The sequence below is a fragment of the Equus quagga genome, chromosome 5, assembly GCF_021613505.1.
Source record: "Equus quagga isolate Etosha38 chromosome 5, UCLA_HA_Equagga_1.0, whole genome shotgun sequence".
Lineage (NCBI taxonomy): Eukaryota > Metazoa > Chordata > Mammalia > Perissodactyla > Equidae > Equus > Equus quagga.
The window spans coordinates 58,418,318-58,442,054 of NC_060271.1; the positions used below are offsets into that span (position 1 = coordinate 58,418,318).

Consider the following 23,737-nt stretch of genomic DNA (forward strand, 5'->3'; position numbering starts at 1 on the left):
AGAATAATTGAAACTGTGACAAATATAGACAGAACTATAGACCAAACATGTATATCTCAAGTAGCTTTGGGGCTGAGATTTTTAAATGGGAAAGTTGTTTTCTAAGTACATTTAAAACAATGACCAGTTGACCACCTTACTCATGGACTTTATGTATAGAAATCTGAAACCCAAATTTATCTTTCCCAGAGTTTTTTGTACATATTGTTACCACCTATATCTAAAGTTCCTTATAATCTAAGTGTACTATCATTAAAAGATTTGCCCCACTTTGTTTTCCATGTTGTAGTTTTTTAAGTTACAAAATGTATATATATATATTTGTATATATATATGTATATATGTGTACATATATGTAGATGTGTGTATATATATATATATGTATATATATAAAATTTTGTCCTTGCAGCACTTAAATGCAGAAAGGTCTTACAAGTCCCAGATTTCTACTTTACATAAGTCTGTTGTAAAGATGGAAGAGGAGCTTCAGAAGGTTCAGTTTGAAAAAGTGTCTGCCCTTGCAGATTTGTCTTCTACAAGGGAACTTTGTATTAAACTTGACTCAAGCAAAGAACTTCTTAATCGACAGCTGGTTGCTAAAGATCAAGAAATAGAAATGGTATGTAATACATTTTTTAAATGGTACTTTTAATATTACTATTATAAAATTACAACTTTAGGAAAATAAATTCTTTTTTTATAAAATATTACATCAATCTTTCAACTTTAGATTTTATTTTCAAAGTCTGAGATATTAATTTATGACCACTATGTTCCAAACAACCCAAGAACATAACAGAAACTCTTCCTTTGAGTATGTAATTTGCATTTACTTTTAGCCAGAAGAATTGTAAAACACATTGATGTAGCAATCAGCAAAGAACCATGAGGTTGAGGTTTACCCAGCTAAATTATAATTTTAACGATATTCTTTTAAGCTAAATTTATTTAGTAATTACTGGGTTCTTTTAAACTGTAATTTATTTGATTGTATCTAGTGTGTGCCTGGCATTGTTCTTGTCACTGTGAATATAGCATTGAAAAGATACAGGCCCCTGCCCTCCAGGACCTCCCAGTATTGACATACAAATAATTTGGGATGAATGTTATTCTAATAAGAAATAGTCAAGGTTTTAGAGAGGAAATTCCTATTCAGTCTATGTGTGTCGGGGAGGAGTTCACAAGGAGGTACTACTGAGCTCCGAAAAGATGAGGCACTCCATTCCTAGGGAACAACAGCACAGGCAATGGTATGGAGGTATAATGAATTCTTGAGTCAGTGTAGGTAATTTGCAATGGCCAGTGAACATGCATGGGTGAAAGTGGCTGAAGATGCATTTGGAAAGATAGATGGAGCCCCGATCCTAAAGGGAAATGTGTATAAAGTGCGTAGTTATAATTGAAATATCAACAAATTTTGGTCATGTTTAGATTTCTGTTATTACCAAAACCTGTTGAACTTCTTATTTTGTTAGTCTACTGTTTGTTAGGAGGGTATGATACATATGAATATCATGTGTCTGGTTGGTTTCTGTAGGAATCCACTATATTTTATTAAAAAGGTGATATATGGCAGAATTCTCAGACTCTTCCCTAAATTGTTTTCTGTTTGAGCAAGAACTTTTTAATGATGAAAGTAACTCGTAAATAGATACTCACTGTAAAAATTCAAACAATATGTCCTTATTTTTTTTTAAACATTTTTTACTTGGTGGTTTCAAATTGGGAAAGTAATGCATGTTATTATAACAGTTGAAACAATATAAAGATGAAATGCCAGAAAATGTTATCCCAAAGCTTATTAAAATAATAATGCACTGTGATGAAGTATGCTATATTCCAGTAATCTTTAAGCTTTAAAATCGTTACCCTTAGCAGTAGAACTATATATGAAGTTGGTAATGATTTATATTAATTTTTTAATATTTTAAGGATGTTTACTCCATTTTTTATAGCTTATTTACTATTCTCATAGTATTTTTTTCTTTTATTGTGTTAAAATACATGTAACATAACTTTTCCCATCTTAGCCATTTTTAAGTGTACGGTTCACTGGTATTAAATACATTCACATTGTTGTGCAGCCATCACTGCCATCCATGCCCATGACTCTTTTCATCTTGTAAGTTTGAAACTCTATGCCTGTGAAACAATAACTCTCCGTTCTTCCCTCCCCCCCAGCCCCTGGCTACCACCATTATATTTTCTGTTGCTATGATTTTGACAACTCTTAGTACCTCCTATAAGTGGAATCATACAGTATTTGTCTTTTTGTGACTGGCTTACTTGGCTTATCATAATGTCTTCAAGGTACATCCATGTTGTAGCATATTGCAGAATTTCTTTCCTTTTTTTTTTTTTATTTTATTTTTTTAAAGATTTTATTTTTTCCTTTTTCTCCCCAAAGCCCCCCGGTACATAGTTGTGTATTCTTCGTTGTGGGTTCTTCTAGTTGTGGTATGTGGGACGCTGCCTCAGCGTGGTCTGACGAGCAGTGCCATGTCCGCGCCCAGGATTCAAACCAACGAAACACTGGGCCGCCTGCAGCGGAGCGCGCGAACTTAACCACTCGGCCACGGGGCCAGCCCCAGAATTTCTTTCCTTTTTAAGGCTAATAGTCCATTGTATGTATAGACCACATTTTGCTTATCCATTCGTCAGTTGATGGACACTCTGCTATCATGTTTACTATGAACGTGGGTGTACAAATATCTCTTCAAGACCCTGCTTTCAATTCTGTGGGGCCTATACCCAGAAGTTGGATTTCTGGATCATATGATAATTCTATTTTTTTATTTTTTTAGGAAACTCCATACTATTTTCCACAGTGTCCATACCATTTTACATTCCCACCAACAATGCACAAGAGTTCTAATTTCTCCACATCTTTGCCAACAATTATTTTTTAGTTTCAGTTTTTTCTTTTCTTTCTTTTTGGAGAGGAAAATTGGCCCTGGGCTAACATCTGTTGCTAATCTTCCTCTTTTTGTTTGAGGAAGATTGTCCCTGAGCTAATATCTGTGCAAGTCTTCCTCTATTTTGTATATGGGATGCTGCCACAGCATGGCTTGATGACTGGTGTGTAGGTCCGTGCCCAGTATCCCAAACTGCGAACATTGGGCCACCAAAGCGGAGCACATGAACTTAACCACTATGCCACCAGGCCTGCCCCTAGTTTTTCTTTGTTTGTTAATAGTTATCCAAATGAGTGTGAAATGGTCAGGCTAATTCTCATGATATTTTAAAATACTCCTGACATAAATTGTTTTTAGCTTTGGAATTCAGTTATTTATGTTTATATATTTATCCCCATGATAAGCTGTAATTTCAAGTGCAAGGAATTTGTATCTTTGTATTTGTTCAACTGTACTCTGCATACAGGAGACACTCAAATAATTTTTTCTAAATTAAACCTTTTTTTTTTTAGATAATTGTAGATTCACATGCAATTGTAGTATATAATACAAAGAAATCCTGTGTGTCCTTTACCTGGTACCTCCCAATGGTAACTTCTTGCAAAATTATAGTATAATATCACAACCAGAATATTGATAGTGGTTCAGGCAAGATATGGGACATTTCTATCACAGGATCCATCATATTGCCCTTGTGTAGCCCTATCTACTTCCCTCCTATCCCCAACCCCTCCTTACCCCCTGGCAACCACCAATCTGTTCTTCATTTCTATAATTTTGTCACTTCAAGAATGTTATATTAATAGAATCATACTGAATGTAACCTTTTAGGATTCGACTTTTTCACTCAGTGTAATTCTCTGGAGATTCATCCATATTGTTGCCTGTATTAGTAGTTCATTCCTTTACATTGCTGAGTAGTATTCCGTGCTATTGGTTTAACACAGCTTGTTTAACCATTCATCCATTGAAGGTCATCTGGGTTATTTCCAGTTTTTTTAATATTACAAATACAGCTATTGTAAACATTTGCGTACAGGCTTTTGTCTGAACATAAGTCTTCATTTCTCTGTAAATGCCCAGGAATGCAGTTTTTGGGTCATGTGGTAGTTGCATGATTAGTTTTTTAAGAAAATGCCAAACTGTTTTCCCAAGTGTCTGTACCATTTTGCATTCCCTCCAATGGTGTATGAAAGATCCAGTTTTTCCACGTCCTTGTCAGCATTTGGTGTTGTCACTATTTTTTATTTTAGCCATTCTGATATAAGTGTAGTGCTATATCGTGGTCTAGTTGCATTTCCCTAATGAATAATAAAGTTGAACATATTTTTGTGTGCTTATTTGCCATCTGTATATCTTCTTCGATTAAATGTATCTTTGTGTCTTTTTTCCATATTCTCATTGGATTGTTTGCTTTTTCAATGTTGAGTATTGAGAATGTTTTATATATTCAGATACTAGTCCTTTATCAAATATGTGGCTTGCAAATATTTTCTGCCACTATATAATTTGTGTTTTCATCCTCTTGTCAGGAACTTTTTCAGAGCAAAAGTTTTAAATTTTGATGAAGTGCAATTTCTCAATTTTCCTTTTGTGGATTGTGCTTTTGGTTTTAAATCTAAGAATTCTGTGTATAGCTCTAAATCCCAAAGATTTTCCCTAGGTTTTGTTCTAAATATTTCATAGCTTTATGTTTCACGTTTAATTCCATAATCCATTTTGAATTAATTTCTGCATTAGGTATGAGCTTTACATAAAGCTTTATTTTTTGCCTATGGGTGTCCAATTGCTCTAGTATCATTTGTTGAAAAAGCTATCTCTCCTCCACTCAATTGATTTTGTACCTTTGTGAAAAATCAGTTGGATATATTTGAGTGGGTCTATTTCTTGGTTTTCTATTCTTTTACATCGATCTTTGTGTCTGTCTATCCACCAAAACCACGTACTCTTGATTTACTGTAGCTACATAATAAATCTTTAAATCAGGTAGACTGATTCCATCCACTTTATTCTGCTTTTTCAAAATTGTTTTGGCTATTCCAGTCTCTTTGCTTTTACATATAAATTTTAGAATAATCTGTCTGTACGTGCAAAAAATCTTTTTGGGTTATTGATAGGAATTGCATTAAACCTGTATGTCAATTTCGGAAGAATTGACATCTTTACTATGCTGAGGCTTCTAATTCATGAACATGGTATATCTTATTTAGATCTTCTTTGATTTTTTTTGTTAGGTTTGTGTAGTTTTCAGCATGTAAGTTCTATACATGTTTTGTTAGATTTACACCTACAGAATACAAAGTCTCTCTTCTTTTTTTGAGCTATTGTAAATGGTATTCTAGTTTTAATTTTGTTATCAATGTGTTAATTGCCAGTATATAGAAACACTATTGATTTTTGGAATCTTTATCTTATATCTTGTGACCTTGCCAAACTTACTTATTAGTTTTAGGAGTGTTTCTGCAGATTCCTTGGAATTTTCAATGTAGACAATCATGTTATCTGAAAATAGGGACAGTTTTATTTCTTTCTTTCCAATTTCTGTGTCTTTTTGCACTGGTTAGTACTTTAGTGCTACGTGAATAAGAGTGCTGAAAGTAGACATGTCCTTGCCTTCTTCCCAATCTTACAGGAAAAGCATTCAGTTGTTCATCATTGTGTTCTATTATCTGTAGGATTTTGTAGATTTTTTTTATCAAGTTGAGGAAGTTTCCCTCTATTCCTATATTTTTGAGTTTTTAATGAGAATGGGTATTGAATTTTTGTCAAATGCTTTTTATGCGTCAATTAATATGTCCATGTGATTTTTCTTCTTTAGCCTGGTCATATGATTTTTTTTTTTTTTTTAAGGATTGGCACCTGGGCTAACAACTGATGCCAATCTTTTTTTTTTCCTGCTTTATCTCCCCAAAACCCCCCTGTACACAGTTGTATATCATAGTTGCAGGTCCTTCTAGTTGTGGGATGTGGGACGCCGCCTCAACGTGGCCTGACGAGTGGTGCCATGTCTGCGCCCAGGATCCGAACCCTGGGCCACCGCAGCGGAGTGCGCAAACTTAACCCCTTGACCATGGAGCCGGCCCCTGATTGATTTTTTAATAGTGAACCAGGCTTGCATTCCTAGAATCACTCAGATAATTTTAAATGAGAAAGTAGAGGTTAAGGGCAAAAGATCTATATCTCCACCTTCATTCTCCTGTGTAAATGATTTAAAGCACCAGAATAAGGAATTCTAGAACCTTCTACAGTCTTAGTTTTCTTTGCTTTTCTTTTTTAAAAATATATTTTTTGAGATATAATTCATATACAATACAATTCACTCAAGTCTTAGTTTTCTATCTTCCAAATAAATGTAGTATACTGTCCATTATTTAACTCTTCTCAAGAGAAATTTTGAGACCATGAATTCCAAATATCCTTCCTTTAATATTCTTCAATTAATATGTATGCTATGGATGATTTCCTTAGGAATAATATGAAAAGTGCTTTGAAGAATCTCATAATTTTTAGTGAAGCAAAGGATTTTTAAAAGTGTAGTCATCATCTTAGACTACAATAGATTTCAGGACCTAAAACTAGAATAAGGGCCTTTCTCCTACTATAGACATTTTGTTACATTTTCTTCTAGATCTTTTATTTTCTTAGCCAGATTTTTGTGTTCTTTTGCATATTTGCAATAGCAGTATATTACAACTGATTATTCTGCTTTCACTATTTCCTTTTTGCTGGGCAATAAAGATTTTTATTTATGGACAAAACAACATGGTAAATATTTTGTTGCATAGCACTTTTACCACGTTTTGCATTATATCTTAAGATATATTCCTAGAAGTGGAAATTTTGGCATATGTAGCCAGAGAGCCTTCAAAAAGTGATGTCTTGCAATTAAGAGGAAACTAGTGTAGTCCCCTGGGCAGAAGCTTCTGAGCGCAATATAGCAGAAGTGCCTTCTCTTTGGTCTTGGCTGCAGAAACAAGATGATGAAGGAAATGTTATCATTTGGAAAGCATCACAATAAGACCCACATGTTGTACCGCTGTTGTGGCTCTAAGGCCTGCCCCCTTCAGAAGTCGACCTGTGGCAAATGTGGCTACCCTGCCAAGTAGAAGAGAAAGTATAACTGGAATGCCAAGGCTAAAAGATGAAATACCACTGGGACTGGTCCAATGAGGCAACGAAAAATTGTATACCACAGATTCAGGCATGGATTCTGTGAAGGAACAACACCTAAATCCAAGATGGCAGCTGTTGCAGCATTCAATTCATCTTAAGGATTTCAACAGTCATGCAATAAATGTTCTTTTTTTTTTTCAAAGGAAACTAGTAACTTCATGATAACAAGAAGCAAAACAATAGACTACTTCGAAGTTTAGCAGAGAACCATGGAAAGTGACAGCTAAGAAGGGCCCTCCTGGGGTCAGAGCAATCCTCAAAGACTCGTCTCAAAACTACCCCCAAAAAGGGGCCCAAATTTCATTGGATCAGACTGTGAAGCAATTTATGCCCGAGACCATTGTCAAAATCAATAGAGCAGTCAGCTAGCAATTAATGGAGGCTGACATTTAGATGTGATACCAGTAGAGATACACCAGGTAGAAACTTCACAGAAACTTAACAGGGGGACCAAGGAGAAGGACAGTCAGACAGCCTTCCAGGGGGAGAGTTTAGAGTGACTGTGCACATGCCAGTGGAAAGGAAGTTAGGGTGACTGTGCAGGTATCCTGAGGAGCAACATCTGAGGCTATATACTGCAAGGGAAATAGACTTCATGGAAACTGTCTAGACAGATAAACAAAGAAACAAACAGGAACCACAACAAGCCCTGAGGTGGGAAGGATCAGAATTCAGAATTGCTACAGTATATCATCTAAAGTGTCTAGTTTTCAACAACAACAAAAAATTGACCTTCAAAGAAACAGGAAAGTATGACCCATCAACAGGTAAATGGCAAGCAAAAGAAAGTGCCTTTGAGAACAGTTTATAATTTCTGTTTCCTTATTATTATTCTCTGTTTGATGAGACAGCATCATCATACCTTCCTTTACCTCTTTACACGTGATTTCCTTTCATTCTTTGAACGTATTTAAACTAGCTGCTTTGAATTCTTTGTCTACTAAGTCTGACTATATAGGCTTGCTCTCTTCTATCAATGTCTTTAAAAGATTTTTGTGTGTATGTGTAAGGAAGATTGGCCCTGAGCTAACATCTGTGCCAGTTGTCCTCTATTTTGTATGTGGGATGCCGCCAGCATGTCTTAATGAGTGGTTCATAGGTCCGCACCTGGGATCCAAACCTGCACACCCAAGGCCACCAAAGTGGAGCATGCAGGGAAGTTAACCGCTATACCATTGGGCTGGCCCCAACGTCTTTAAAAGATATTTTAATTAAAAAGTAATCATTATAACACTATATTGCTGGACCTGTGACATATATAGATGTAACTTATAAAATACTAATAGCACTAAAGAGGGGCAGAAGAAATAGAGCTATATAGGAATAACATTTCTGTATTTATGTGAAAATAAATAGTTCAATAATGATGGTTGGAAACTTCGATTCCCCACTCGCAATAATAAAGAAAGCAACTAGTCAGAACATCAAGGAGATAGAAGACTCCAACAAAGCTAAAATCAAACTAGACTAACAGAAATCTGTAAAACAGTCTACCGAACAACAATGGAATACAGTCTTCTCAATTGCACATGGAAGACCCTTCAGGTAGAGATATGTTAGGCCATAAAACAAGACTCAATATATTTAAAAGGATTCAAATCATACAAAATATGTTCTTCCCCAAGAATGAAATTGTTAGGAATCAGTAAAAGAAGGAAACTTGAGAAATTCACAAATACATGGAAATTGAGCAACACACTCTCAAATACCAGTGAATCAGGGAAGAAATCACAAAGGAAAAAGAAAATACTCTGATATTATGAAAATGAAAACACAGTGTGCCAAAACTTATAAGATCCAATTAAAACAGTACTTAGAGGGATATTTATAGGTGTAAATTCCTATATTAAAAAAGAAGAAAGACCTCAAATCACTAACCTAACCTTCCACATAGGACCCTGGAAAAAGAGGAGCAAAGTAAACCTAAAGTAAGAGGAATGAGAGAAATAATAAAGATTAGAACAGAAATTAATGAAATCAAGATGAGAAAACAATAGAGAATATCAAAAAAACAAATCTCGTTCTTTTACAATATCAACAAAATTGACAAAACCTTAGCTAGAATGACCTAGAGAAAGAGAGAGAGACATGTCAAATTGCTAAAACCAGGAATGAAAGAGGGCTCATCACTGCCAACCTTACAGAAAATAAAAGGATTATAAGGGAATATTATGAGCCAATAAATGCCAAAAATTAGATAACTTAGGTGAGATCAGTACATTCCCAGAGAGACACAGAGTACTGAAACTGATTCAAGGAAAAATAGAAAATCTGGATATATCCATAATAAGTAAAGAGATTGAATTAGTAATTTTAAAACTTCCATAAAGAGAAATTGAGGCCCAGATGGCTCCAGTTGTGAATTCTCCAAATGTTTAAAGATGAATTGATACAAAGTTTTCACAAACTCTTCCAAAAATAAAGACCACTTCCCAATGCTTATATGAAGCCAGTATTGCCCCGATGCCAAAACCAAAGACATCATAAGAAAAGAAGACTGCAGATCAATATCTCTTATGAATTTAGATGAAAAATTCTTAAGAAATTAATAGAAAACTGAATTCAACAACATATAAAACAGATTTTTATGCCATGATCAAGTGGATTTATCCCAGGAATACAAGATTGGTTTAATACCCAAAAATCAATTAATGAAATACATCATATCAATAGAGTAGAGAACAAAAACCAATGATCATCTCAATAGATGCAGAAAAAGCACTTGACAAAATCTAATACCATTTCATGATAAAAACATTCTATAAACTAGCAATAGAAGAAAACTAACTAACTCTGATAAAGAGCATCTACAAAAAACCACAACTAACATCATACTTAATAGTGAAAGACTAAATGATTTCCTCTTTCTTGTCAGTAACAAGACAAGAATGCCTGTCTCACCTCTTTTATTCAGCATTGTACTGGAGGTTCTAACCTGGGCAATCAGGCAAGAAAAAGAAATAAAAGACATCCAGACTGGTAAAGAAATAAAACTATCTCTATTCGCAGATTAATGATCTTGGATATAGAAAATCCTCAGGAATCTACTAAAGAATGATTAAAACTAATAAATGAGTTTATCAAGGTTGCAAGATACAAGATCAATATGCAATAATCAGTTACATTTCTATACATTGACAATGAATGATCCAAAAATGAAAATAAGAAAACAATTCCATCAAATGGAATTGCACCAGAAAGTATAGCCTCAAGAAAGAATAAAATACTTAGGAATAAATTTAACAAAAGAGGTGCAAAACTTGTGCTTTACAAAGCTACAAAACATTGTCAAAGAAATTAAAGAAGACCTATGTAACTGGAAAAACGTCTCATATTCATGGATTAGAAGACTTAACATTGTTAAAATGGCAATACTTCCCCAAATTGATCTACAAGTTCAATACAATGCCTATCAGAATCCCAACTGGCTTCTTTGTAGAAATTGACAAGATGATATAAAATTAATATGGAAGTGCAAGTGACCTAGAATAGGCCAAACAATCTTGAAAAAGAAGAACAAAGTGAGAGGACTAACACTTCCAATTTCAAAACTGGCTACAAAACTATAGTAATTAAGACAGTGTAGTAATAGCATAAGGAAAAACATATGGCTCAATGGAACAGAACTGAGAGTCCAGAAATAAACTCTTACATTTGTGACCAAATGATTTTTTAAAAATTTGTTTCAATACAATTTAATGGGGAAAATAATAGCCTTTTCAACAAATGGTACTGAGACAACTGAACATCTATGTGGAAAAGAATGAAGTTCGATTCCTATCACATACCATATGCAAAAATTAACTTAAAATGGATTATAGGCCTGTATGTAAGAGCTAAAATTATAAAACTATTGAGAAGAAAACATAAAGGTAAATCTTTGTGACTTTGGATTAGATAATACTTTCTTAGATATACATCAAAAACATAAGCAACAAGGGGCTGGCCCCTTGGCCGAGTGGTTAAGTTCTTGTGCTCCGCTGCAGGCGGCCCAGTGTTTTGTCGGTTCGAATCCTGGGTGCAGACGTGGCACCGCTGATCGAGCCACCCTGAGGCAGCATCCCACATGCCACAGCTAGAAGGACCCACAACTAAGAATATACAACTATGTCCCAGGGCCTTTGGGGAGAAAAAGGAAAAAAATAAAATCTTTAAAAAAAAAAAAAAAGCAACAAAAGCAAAATAGATTAAAAGGACTTCATCAAAATAAAAAACTTCGTGCTGTAAATGATATCATCAGTAAAATCAAAAGACAATGCACAGAATGGGAAAAAATTTTCATATCATAAATCTGATAAGAGATTTGTATCTAGAATATACAAAGAACTCTTGTAACTTAATAATAACCCAACTGAAAAAAATGAGCAAAGGATCTCAGTAGACAGTTCTCTGAAGAAGATACATAAATGGCTAACAAGCACATGAAAAGATGCTCAACATCATTAATAACCGGAGAAATGCAAGTCAAAAGTATGCCATTTCACAACCACTAGGATGGCTATAATAAAAAAAGACAGAAGTATTGGCAAAGATGTAGAGATTTGAAGCCCTCATACATTGCTGGTGGGAATGTAAAATAGTGAGGCCACTTTGGAAGACATTTTGACAGTTCCTCAAAATATTAAAAATAGGATTACCATGAAGCCCAGAAATTCCACTCCTATTTATCAAAAAGAAATGAAAACAGCTCCATGGGAAAACTTGTACACAAATGTTCTTAGCAGCATTATTTGTAATAGCCAGAAGGTGTAAACAACTCAGATGTTCCTATATCTATGCAAGGGAATATTATTTGTCAATAAAAGTAATGAATTATTGATACCTGCTAAAACATGAATGATTCCTGAAAACATTATGCTAAGTGAAGGAAGTCAGTCACAAAAGACCACACACACATTGTATGCTTCCGTTTATATGAAATGTCCATAATAAGGTAGATCATGTAGACGTTAGATTAGGGATTGCTGGGGTTGGGATCGGGGGTGCAGGGAATGACTGCTAATGGGTACTGGGTTTCATTTTGGGATGATGAAAAAGTTCTACAACTCTGTTAATATACTAAAAACCATTGTATTGTACACTTTAAATGGGTGAGTTGTATGACATGTGAATTATATTCCGAAAAAGCTATTACAAAAAAACAGCATCGCTATTTGCTCCATTTTATATTCCTGTCAGCAGAGTATATGAGATTGCATTGCCCATTTTAATGTTAATCAACACACACTAAGAAATTTGCCAATTTGATAAACTAGAACAGTGGTCCAACTGAAAGAAATTTTGCTCCCCAGTGGACATTTTGCAATGTCTGGAGACATTTTTGATTGTCATGACTCGAGTAGGGGGATGCTACTGGCCTGTAGTGAATAGGGGCCAGGTCTCCTGCTAAACATCCTATAATGCATAGGACAGCTCCCTACACCAAATAATTATCCAACCCAAAAAGTCAGTGTCAAGGTTAAGAAACCCTGGACTAGAAATAGCATCTTGTTTTAATTTATGTTTCTTTGATTATTAGTAAGCACAAATCTATTCCGTATGTTTACTAATTAGTTGTATTTTATAAATTTTCTGTTCATATCATTAGTTTCTATTTCTCATCGACTTATATGAGTTCCTTATATTAGTAAGATATTAATTCTTTATTTACTGAGTTTATTTTCTTCTGGTTGTTTCCTTATAAATTTTGGTTAAGTTTATGTTAACCATTAGTGTCTCTTTTTTATATGGTCAGATATCTCGCCTACCTGCCTATCCCTCCCCAAGTACTTTCTTTCTTTTCTTTTTTTTTTTATGAGGAAGATTGGCCCTGAGCTAACATCTGATGCCAGTCTTCCTCTTTTTGCTTGAGGAAGGTTGTCACTGAACTAACATCTGTGTCAGTCTTCCTCTGTTTTATGTGGGATGCTGCCACCACATGCCTTGACAAGCAATGCTAAGTCCATGCCCAGGATCCGAAGCTGGGAACCCCGGGCTGCCAAAGCAGAGCGCATGAACGTAACCACTATGCCACCAGGCCGGCCTCCAAATGATTTCATTTTTATTTAATTCTCTTTTCTTAGAGTTTTATCTTTTCAAATTTAACTTTTTAAATGAATATGTAATTTATTATAATGTGTATTATGAGATAAGGACTAATGTTTTTCTAAATAGTAATGTCTGGTTTTCATCTTTTAGAAGAAACATTTGACCTACAGAGTATATTCTAGGCTCAAGATAATCTTCAAAAAATGAGGCTTTCCACAGATTTATGCAAGAGAAGGAATGTGCACTTACTCCTTATCTTCCTTGACTATGGGGTACAATGACATTCCCTAAGGTAGTTAGGTGTTTGTAAGTCACCTAACTCAGGACAAAGCAAGAGTCATGGATATCACCATGTCAGGCATGCAGAAATACATAAAGAAATATCACAGCTGGAAATGGAAATTTTTTGCAGTTTGGAATTAAGAAGTCTTACTTACATTAATGAATTTTCTGCCTGATCAGAGAGTTGGGGAAAGTGATCGTGTGTGTTGGGGAGGGTGGTGTGTATGTGTCTTTGATAAGAAGGAGGACACAATTTCTAATCAAGAAATTAAAATGGGTTGTCAGTTTATAACAAAAAACTTTTATGGAGCTCTGATAATATATCAGTTAAGTGAATGAATGGGGATAAGTACAGATATCTTCCTGTTATTGTACAGATGGAGAATGAGTTAGATTCTGCTCGCTCTGAAATAGAACTCCTCAGGAGTCAGATGACAAATGAGAGAATCTCCATGCAGAATCTAGAAGCTTTGCTGATGGCCAATCGAGACAAAGAATATCAGTCTCAGATAGCGCTTCAAGAAAAGGAATCTGAAATTCAGCTTCTTAAAGAACACCTTTGTTTGGCAGAAAATAAAATGTGAGTTGGTTAACAATGTAATAACAAATTCATATTTCTTAAATTTTTGATACCTATAGGTTAGTAGAATTTTAAAGCTGGAATTTAGACAATTTAGCACCCATAATTTGCCATTAATTAAACTGAGGACCAGAAATTTTGTGACTTGCTTAAGATTTACTACTTTATTTCTGTTATATGTTTATCTAAATTTAAGTTTAACCATCTCTGTTGATTGTTTCCAACAGAGCTTTGGGTATAATAGAATGTCCGATCTAAAATATTGCCTTTAAGAAATATTATAACCAGATTAGAAAAAACATTAAGCCCTTCTGAAACCAGAAGAATTTTTCAATTTATGGGCCTGGCTGGTATTGCTACCTAGTCTTCCCGTTTGTCACGTAGTGTTTCCTTGTGCACCTGTACATATATCCTAGAAGAACTGAAGACTTCCCCCAGAGCACTGATTTTGGCTGTTTTTTTCCAGAATCCCTAGCACCATTAGCACCTTACTATAAGACCCCTGGCTGCAGGGTTGTATGGAAACGCCTGCCTGGATAGTGAATATTTTATTATTAAACTTGGTCACCTTTCACAAAAACTGGTAGGGACCCTTAGCCTCTGTTCTTATCTGTCCCATCTCTGTCACTTCTTTGTCCAACCTCTGCTCTGCCCTCCTGTCTGAGCATGGGACCTGGGGCAGGATAGGAATCATATTCTCGGGAATCAGTCTCTCATGGGAGCCCCTGACAAAGCAACGGCTGCAAAGCCAGGGCCAGCTTCCTTCAGAAACTGTTTTCAGGTTCTGGCAGCTGTGACTGAGTCGTTCTGTTCAGTCGCTGCAGCTGAGCTTTTGTGATTCTTCCAACCGCTTCTACAGGATCGCTTTCTCAAGCTAGTTGGTGGAAATCTGCCTTAGTGAAGTGTGCCAAAACTCCCTCCTTTAGGGGTGCATTTGTTTTAGACTGGCTAGGAAGTACTATCACTTAGAGCTGGTAAGCATGATGAGCTTTTGCGCTCATAGTCTCTCAAGTTTTAGATTTCAGCAGTCACTAACGCAGTCCTAAAAGCAGCAAAGAGGATAGAATGTTCTGTGCAAGCAGCATTCATCTCTGTCATTATCTTCTTTATGATAGTGCCTTATCACAGGGTGTTCAAGGCTTTGTTTGAGGCCATAGCCCTAAGGAAGATCCTGTTAGATTGAAGAGATTTTATGTTTTCAACAGTGTGTATATCAAATTTCATTATTAGTATATATAAAGCATTTGGTTGATTTTATATATATGTATCAAACAGACCGTATTAATTCTGGTACTAGTGATTTCCAGTGTGTTGATTATTTGCTCATCGTACTACTTTGCATATAATACCTCAAAATACTTTCATAAAAATGATTTGCAGGGGCCAGCCTGGTGGTGTAGTGGTTGGGTTCACAGGCTCCACTTTGGTGGCCCAGGGTTTGCAGTTTGGATCCCAGGCAGGGACCTACACACCGCTAATCAGGCCATGCTGTGGCGGCATCCCACATACAAAATAGAGGAAGATTGGCACAGATGTTAACTCAGTGACAATCTTCCTTAAGCAAAAAGAGGAAGATTGACAACAGATGTTAGCTCAGGGCCAATCTTCCTCACCAAAAAGGAAAAAAAAGAAAAGATTTGCAGTAAATAGATGATATAACCCCATCTAAACATAGGGAAACTAAGATAGAGAAAGTTTAACTAATTGAAAGGGACGAGGACAGCTTAGCCTTTTCAAGTAGGCTACTTTGCACATTTACTACATCCAAAATTGGCATATTTTCGATGTACTAATACATCTATCCATAAAAATCACAGTTTGGCTTAGGTCCAGCTGAGAAGTCATTGCCAGCATGGTTTGATGTATTCTGGGGGTCCTAGCCATGTTTTAAGTTTAATCAACTGTCACTCTTATGTTCTTTTACACAGGGCCATCCAGAGTAGAGACGTAGCTCAGTTCAGGAATGTCGTAACACAATTGGAAACTGATTTAGACATTACCAAAAGACAACTAGGAACGGAGCGCTTTGAAAGGTAAGTTTGTCTCTATGTAGTATTCCGCCTGGAAAGCATTGTTTCTTAGATAACAACAGATTTTGGTCATTTCATGATGGTTAGATTTTAAATTATGAATTGAACTACATAATGTCACTGGATATAAAGTTCAAAAGTCTCACTATTTTGCATTAGGGAGAGGGCTGTGCAAGAACTGCGCCGCCAGAATTACTCAAGTAATGCTTATCATTTGAGCTCTACGATGAAGCCAAATACAAAATGTCATTCACCAGAACGTGCTCACCGTCGATCTCCTGACCGGGGCCTCGATCGATCATTAGAAGAGTAAGTGTTTTAAAGATCCATTCCTTGGGGATCATATAGCAATATATACAGTGAATATTTGAGGGAGTAAGGAAACTCGGTAACTTCACAGTGCTATTTAAACATGATTACGTGGTTAGATATGTTGACATAAAAATAAAGTATTTTGATAATTAGTTTTATATAAATGTGCTAAAGTGAAAGATCTCTGTTTTATCTGTTTGCATAAATTATATTTTAAAAATCTGATTTTATTTCTACAACATAAATTTTTTTCATGTACTTTCATTAACAAAATATTCGTTAATTGTTATAGCACCATAAAATACACATACTCTAGGAAAATATCAAGTTAATTTTTCAGAAGAAAATATTTTATGTATTTTCACAAATGAAAATATCTATGTCACAAGTTTTGTAAAAACATTTTTATTTGCAAAAATAAAAATAAAATAATACAAAGAACATCTGTATACCTTTTACCCATACTCATTATTCTTAAAATTTTACCCCATTTTCTTTTTATATGTTTACAAGACAACACATGTGCTGTCTTGTGCACTCACACTCTTGCACATCCTCTCTCTTGCTAGATACAAACACACACACACACTTTTTAAAAAAATAACCAATACCTCCAGTTACAAACCATCCTCACAGGTTTCTTCCTTGCCTTCTTTTATTCTGTATTTGTATCTCTTCTACCATGAAAGCCCTGGCTCAACATCAACACATTTACACAACAGCATCAGCATCGTTACTCCTTTGCTCAATCCTAGAATGCATCTAAAATAGTTTCAAAATTTCTTCACATCTGTCACTACAATAAACAGACCAATTTTAAAAAGTTCAAAATCTGTTTGCAATTCTTCCTTCCTATCTCCATACACTACCTTGCCCAAGTCTTGAGGACGTATAGTCAAATACTGTGTTCATAAATTACTTGGATTAATTGGTTTTTTTCCTTTCACTGTAGTTATGGTATACATTTGAAATAACATTAAATTCATTTGTTTCAATATGCTTTCATTTTTTTCCCTTCATAGCTTTTTCCTTGATTTAATTTAATTTTTGGATATGTAAATTCATATGCTTTCAAAAGTCAAAACTCTGCAAAAAAGTAATACTCAGAGAAGTGTCATTCTGTCCTGTATGCCTTCCATCCCATGTCCCCGTACCCCCATCCCCTTCCTTTATGGTTTTATGGCAATGGTATCTAGATATATTTTTTTTCTTCTTTTTCCTTTCTTATGCAAAAGGTAGCATCCTGTATATACTTTTTTGCACTTTGCTTTTCTCACTTAATATCTTCTGGAAGTCAGTCCATATTGATTCATAGAGATTCTCCTCATTCCTTTTTACAGCTGCATAGTATTCCATTGTGTGATTGTACCGTAATTGTTCAACCAACCTTCTATACTTGGACATTAGATAGTTCGCAACAATTTGCAATTATAAATAAGGCTGTAATCAATAATCTTGTCCAAATGTATTTTCATATTGTTGTAGGTGTATCTTCAGGATAAATTCCTAGAAGTAGCATTTCTGACTCAAGGGGTAAATGCATGTGTATTTTGTTAGGGCCAAATTCTCCTCCACAGGGTTGTCTCATTTTGCATTCCCATTAGCTGTGTGAGAGTGCCTGTTTCCCTACAGCCTCACTAGCAGAGTGTACGCACTGTCAAGCTCTTGAATCTTTGCCAATATAGGGGGGAGAAACAGTATTTCAGTGTAGTTTTAATTTGCATTTCTCTTATTATGAGTGAAGTTGACTATCTTTTCATATGTTTAAGGGCTATTTTTATATCTGTTTTTCTGAATTATCTATTCATTTTTTTGCCCATTTTTCTAATGGGTTTTCATCTTTTTGTTAAAGCAGTTTTTTATAATTTTGGGAGATTATCCTCTCATCAGTGATATATGTTGCAAATATTTCCTTCCGTTTTGTCATTTTTCTTTTGATTTTACTTATACTATTTTTTCCATGTAAAAGTTTTTATTTTTATGTAGTCAAGTTTTTAAATATTTTTCTTTAATGCGTCTGGATTTCTGTTTATGGTTAGATAAATCTTTCCATATGTCCAGAAAATAGAGGAATTCACTGATATTTTCTTTTAGTACTTAGATTTTGACTTTTTACATTTAGATTTCTGATCTATTTGGAGTTGATTTTGTGTATGGTCTGAAGAATGGATCTAGTTTTATCTTTTTCTAAATCACCATCTAGTTGTCCCAAGATCATTTATTAGAGAGACTTTGTCCCAGTGATCCAAGTCTTTTTCTGGACTTTCTCCTTTATCCCATTTAGCGTATTTATGTGTCAGTCTCACACTATTTAAATTATAGAGGCTTTGTAATATTTTTAATTTTGCAGGGCTAGTCCAATGATCTGCTGGTAAACTGGTTTTCCAAAGAAGGGAATGGAGAAGCCCTGGTTTGTAGCACTTGACAATTTCTACAATGTAAATATTCCCTCTGGGGCCAGTTTCACGGCCAGTTTCAAGCTACCAGTGGTTTAACCACCAGCTCACAAAATTCCTGAATAGTTACAATCAGTTTGGAGCCAGCTCCAGCATATCTGGAAGCTGGAAGAACTCTTCTTTTTAAGTATTTACATATGTTTTCTTGTGAGTTTGTTTTTCCACTTGAACTTTAGGGTCAACTTGTCCAGCTCCGTTAAGAAAAGCCCGGTGGAATTTTTACTAGGGTCACATTAAATTTATAAATTAACTTGGGGAGAATTGACATCTTGATAATGTTGAGACATCCTAAATCAGAAGAAATGTCTTTCCAATTTCTTTCAGGAATGGCTTATAGTTTTCTCTATATAGGTTTTGAGCATTCCTTGTTAAATTTATTCTTAAATATTTTATCTTTTTCTTGCCATTATAAATGGGATTTTCCCCCATTCATTATATCTTCAAAAAAACGCTACTTTTGTGTGTTCATTTCTATCGTGTTACCTTGCTAAATTCTTTTATTATTTCATTAGGTTTTGTCATTGATTCTTTAGGGGTTTCCAGGTATACTATCATGTCATCTGCAAAATGAGATTATTTTATTTCTCCTTTTATTATTTTTATCTCTTGAATTGTGTTCTCTAGTTAATTGCATTAGCTAATATCTTCAGAATAATGATAAATTATTGGAGTAAATAAATAAATTTATTGGATAAAATAGTGGAGAAAGTGGGCATCTTTGATTTGACTCTGACCTTTAGTGGGAATGCTTCTAGGGTTTGCCCGTTAAGTAAGATGCCATCTTTAGGATTGAGGTGTACATGTTTTATGATATTAAGGAAATATCCACCCATTCCTATTTACTTAAGATTTTTTTTATTAGGAATGGGTATTTAATTTTGTCAAGGGCTTTTTCAGTATCTATGGAGATACAGTTTCTCTTTAGAACTATTAATATGTGAATTACATAAATAGATTTTCAAATATTGAACCATCTTTGAATTTCCAGTATGAACACTACTTGGTCATAATGTATTATTTTTTTAATGTTCTCTAATATTTTATTTATTTTACAGTTCATTCCCTTTTATTGTTGAGTATTATTCCACGATATGTATGTACCACAGTTTGTGAAAACTGAGTGAAAAAGATACATTGTATCTGTTTCCTTCACAGAAGCTGAGGAAAAAATGTCGAGTATTGCCAAAGTGACATTAGGATACATTTTTTGAACATGGTGAAATCGTTGAGTTAAAAATGTTAATCTGCATAATTTTTTTTCTCTCTCATAGGAATCTTTGCTATAGAGATTTCTGACGTGAAAAAGATTCTTCAAATCCTTGGGAAAGGTCAAAGTCACAAACTGATTTTTTTTTTTGCTATATGATTGCATTTATCTTTTGAATGCTTGACAATGTTAAATGTATTTATTAACTTTGTGCCTCTGAATCTCTGTTCTTATGTGCCATATCGCTGCAATCTGAGATGACTTATAGAAACAAAAATGCATATGGCTTTTTCTATCCATACAGTAATAGTGAGTGTAAAATCTGCTTACTTCACTATTGAACACTGTTATGTTAACTATCCGGAGTAAATAAAGAAGCTTATAAAAAGAGGGAAAAGTGTTTTTACAAAACTGATTTCCTTTCCTTTCTTGGTATCTCAAATAATTGGTTGGTTAATTTTTTTCTTTATGATTTGTGCTTTCATGGCTAGAGAAGTTGTGCCAAAATAGGCACAGTTTACTGACACTGGCCTGGGAACCAATATTCCATTTTGGAACCAACCTGACATAAATTCCAGGCAATAATCTGACTTCAAAGCAGCAGATAGTAGGAGTGTGTCAAGGTTTTTAAATCCATAGTATTGTATCACTAATTAACATACATTTTCTACAATTGTGTTTACCCCTACTATTTTTAGAAAGGTAGGTGATGCTGTATCTGTCAAGAATGTATGATTTTTAAAAATCTGTATTTTTAATAAGTTTTCTTTAAAACATTAAAGTACTGCAATCAACTTAATTGCCATTTTATTTATTCATTTTTTTGCCTGTGACAGCTGTCTATAATGTAGAGTAACAAGTTCGGTGATGTTTCCTTATTTCCTCTAAAACCTCCTAATTCTCTTACCTTTTCTGTCCATAGGTTATGATTTAATGTTGATATTAGAGCCTGAACACTGCTGTATTTTACTGATAGCAGCTATTTGTATTCTTGCCATTTTAATAAGAAAAAAGTCCTGTCACTAATAGTATTCAGATGACATAGACAATTTCTCATTTTATATAGTCATTATCCATTATAACTACAGTAAAGCAGGATAGTTCCCTGATTTACGTCTTGTTTAATCATTGGTATGCTGATATTTTACTATAAATTCATGCTATATATTCACTTTAGTTTGACTTTTAAAAACTTTAAGGTTTCTTTAGTTTAAGAGAGTCATTACAGATTGATTTAAAAAATGCAATAATTTAAAATAAGATGAAATTTTACAAACATTTTAGAAAATAATATACAAAGAAAGTTCTTGCTGATATTAAATAATATACTGAAAATATGCCAAATTAATCTTTGCTAGGTGTTGCAATGACCCAAGCACTAGGTCATCACAACTTTAATTTTAGTCTACCCACCTCCTAGAAGAGCTGGCAGGGAGCTATGTGTCACCTCTCATATGCACATAACATGTGTTTTATGTGGAGGGCAGTATGTGGGGAGAGGAGCATAAGAGAAATAGGAATTAAGTATGTTAGAAAATATTTCCGTCCTTGATTAAAAATATACTGTACTTGACTTGTGCCACTAAATTCAGGATATTTAAAAGGAAAATTATATGGTAAGTATAAAGGGGCCTACATTATCCACAGGTAGGGAAACCTCAACTGTATTCTATGTTAAAACTGAAAGAAGAAATTTTTTCTTATAGTAATATTTTAAGAGCATTTATTGTTTTAAATGAGATTCTAATCACTTGATGTAAATATATAATAGCCTAATGAAATGGTAGAGACTGCCTAATGCAATAAAATACACAGTGCAAAAATTATACCTAACATATTCTTTCTTTGATGACAAAGAAATACCCTGTAAAAGAGCTCTCAGCTTTGAAATGTCATGTTCAGTACAAATCCATTCCTGCTGAAGTAAGGGTGTTTTGAAAGAGGATTGTTAACCCTCTGCGTTAAATATCTCAGAGGCACTGTGTCTCAGTACATCTAAACTAAATTCAACCATGTCTCCTCTTTGCATTCTCTGCCCTTGTTTCCCACCAAAACATGTCACCAGTCATTATGTCAGATGCCTAAACCCTGAGCCCAGATGCCATCCCAAGTCACTCTCTTCCCTTCTCAATTCCACACATTCCATCAACCTAAGTGTCACTTCCTACTACACAATATTACTGAAAGAAATTAAGGGAGACTTAAATAAATGGAAAGACATCCCATGTTCATGGAATGGAAGGCTTAATATTGTTAAGATGGCAATATTCCCCCAAACCATCTTCACATTAAATACAGTCCTTATCAAAATCCCATTGGAGTTTATGCTTTCTGCAGAAATGGAAAAGCCAATCCTAAAATTTACGTGGAATTGCAAGGGACCCAGAATAGTCAGACAATCTTGAAACAGAAGAACAAAATTAGAGGATCCACATTTCTCAATTTCAAAACTTACTACAAAGCTGCAGTAATCAAAATTGTAGTACAGACATAAGGATAGACATATGGATCTATGGAATAGAATTGAAAGTCCAGAAATAAACCCATACTTCTATGGTCAATTGATTTTCGACAAGAATGCCCAGTCCCTTCAGTGGAGAAAGAACAGTCTCTTCAGCAAGTGGTGCTGCAATAACTGGATAGCCACATGCAAAAGAATGAAGTTGGACCCTTACCACACTCCACATACAAAAATCAACTGAAAATGAATCATATACCTAAATTTAAGTGCTAAAACTATGAAACTCTTTGAAGAAAACACAAAGGCAAATCTTCATGACCTTGAATTTTACATTGGTTTCTTAAATATGACTTAAGTGAAAAGCAACAACAAAAAGATAAAATGGACTTCATCAGAATTAAAAACTTTGTGCATCAAAGGACACTATCAAGAAAGTGAAAGACAACCCAAATAATGGGGGGAAATATTTGCAAGTCATATATCTGGTAGAGGTTTAGTATCCAGAATATATAAAGAATTTTTATAACCCAACAACAAAAAACAACTCAAGTAAAAACTGGGCAAAGGACTTGAATGGGCCTTTCTCCAAAGACAATATACAATGGCCAATAAACACATGAAAAGATACTCAATGTCATTAGTCATTAGGGAAATGGAAATCAAGACTACAATAACATACTACTTAACATGCACTAGGATGACTATAATAGAAAATATGGAAAATAAAAATATTGATGAGGATGTGGAGAAATTGGAACGTTCATACATTGCTGTTGGATATATAAAATAGTGCAGCCATTGTGGAAAACATTTTGGCAGTTCCTCAGTAAGTTGAACATGGAATCATCATATGACCCAGCAATTCAACTCCTAGGTATATACCAAAAATAATTGAAAATGTATTCAAACAAAAACTTGTACGTGAATGCCCATAGCAGCTCTAACTCACAATAGGCAAAAGCTGGGAACAACCCAAATATCCAACAACTGATGAATAAACAAAATGTAGTATATCCCTACAATGGAATATTACTCAGTCATGAATATGAATGAAGTACTGATATGTGATACAACATGGATAGCCCTTGAAAACATTGTGCTAAGTGAAAGTATCCAGACACAAACCCCACATGTTTTATGATTCCATTAATATGAAATATCCAGATAGGCAAATCCATAGAGACAGAATGTGGATTGGTGGTTGCCAGGAGGGAATGGGGAGGACTGCTTAGTGGGTATAGGATTTTCATTTACGGTGATGAATAAGTTCTGGAACTAGATAACGGTAATGGTT

At 34.6% G+C, this 23,737-nt stretch overlaps 1 protein-coding gene across 6 annotated transcripts in view; it reads left to right on the forward strand.

The window, feature by feature from the left end:
• Positions 1-20,736, forward strand: part of TSGA10 (testis specific 10) — a 114,409-nt gene extending 93,673 nt beyond the window's left edge. For 3 of the 6 annotated variants that reach the window (XM_046663366.1, XM_046663363.1, XM_046663367.1), the window contains 5 exons: positions 410-619; positions 13,775-13,977; positions 15,906-16,010; positions 16,167-16,316; positions 20,047-20,736. In XM_046663366.1, the coding sequence (XP_046519322.1) occupies positions 410-619; positions 13,775-13,977; positions 15,906-16,010; positions 16,167-16,316; positions 20,047-20,071 (693 nt within the window). In that variant the 3' untranslated portion in view covers positions 20,072-20,736. Of the gene's footprint in view, positions 1-409; positions 620-13,774; positions 13,978-15,905; positions 16,011-16,166; positions 16,321-20,046 lie in introns of those variants that run through there. The other 3 variants (XM_046663364.1, XM_046663365.1, XR_006888848.1) reach the window with 3 other exon arrangements.
• Positions 20,737-23,737: the final 3,001 nt, after the last annotated feature.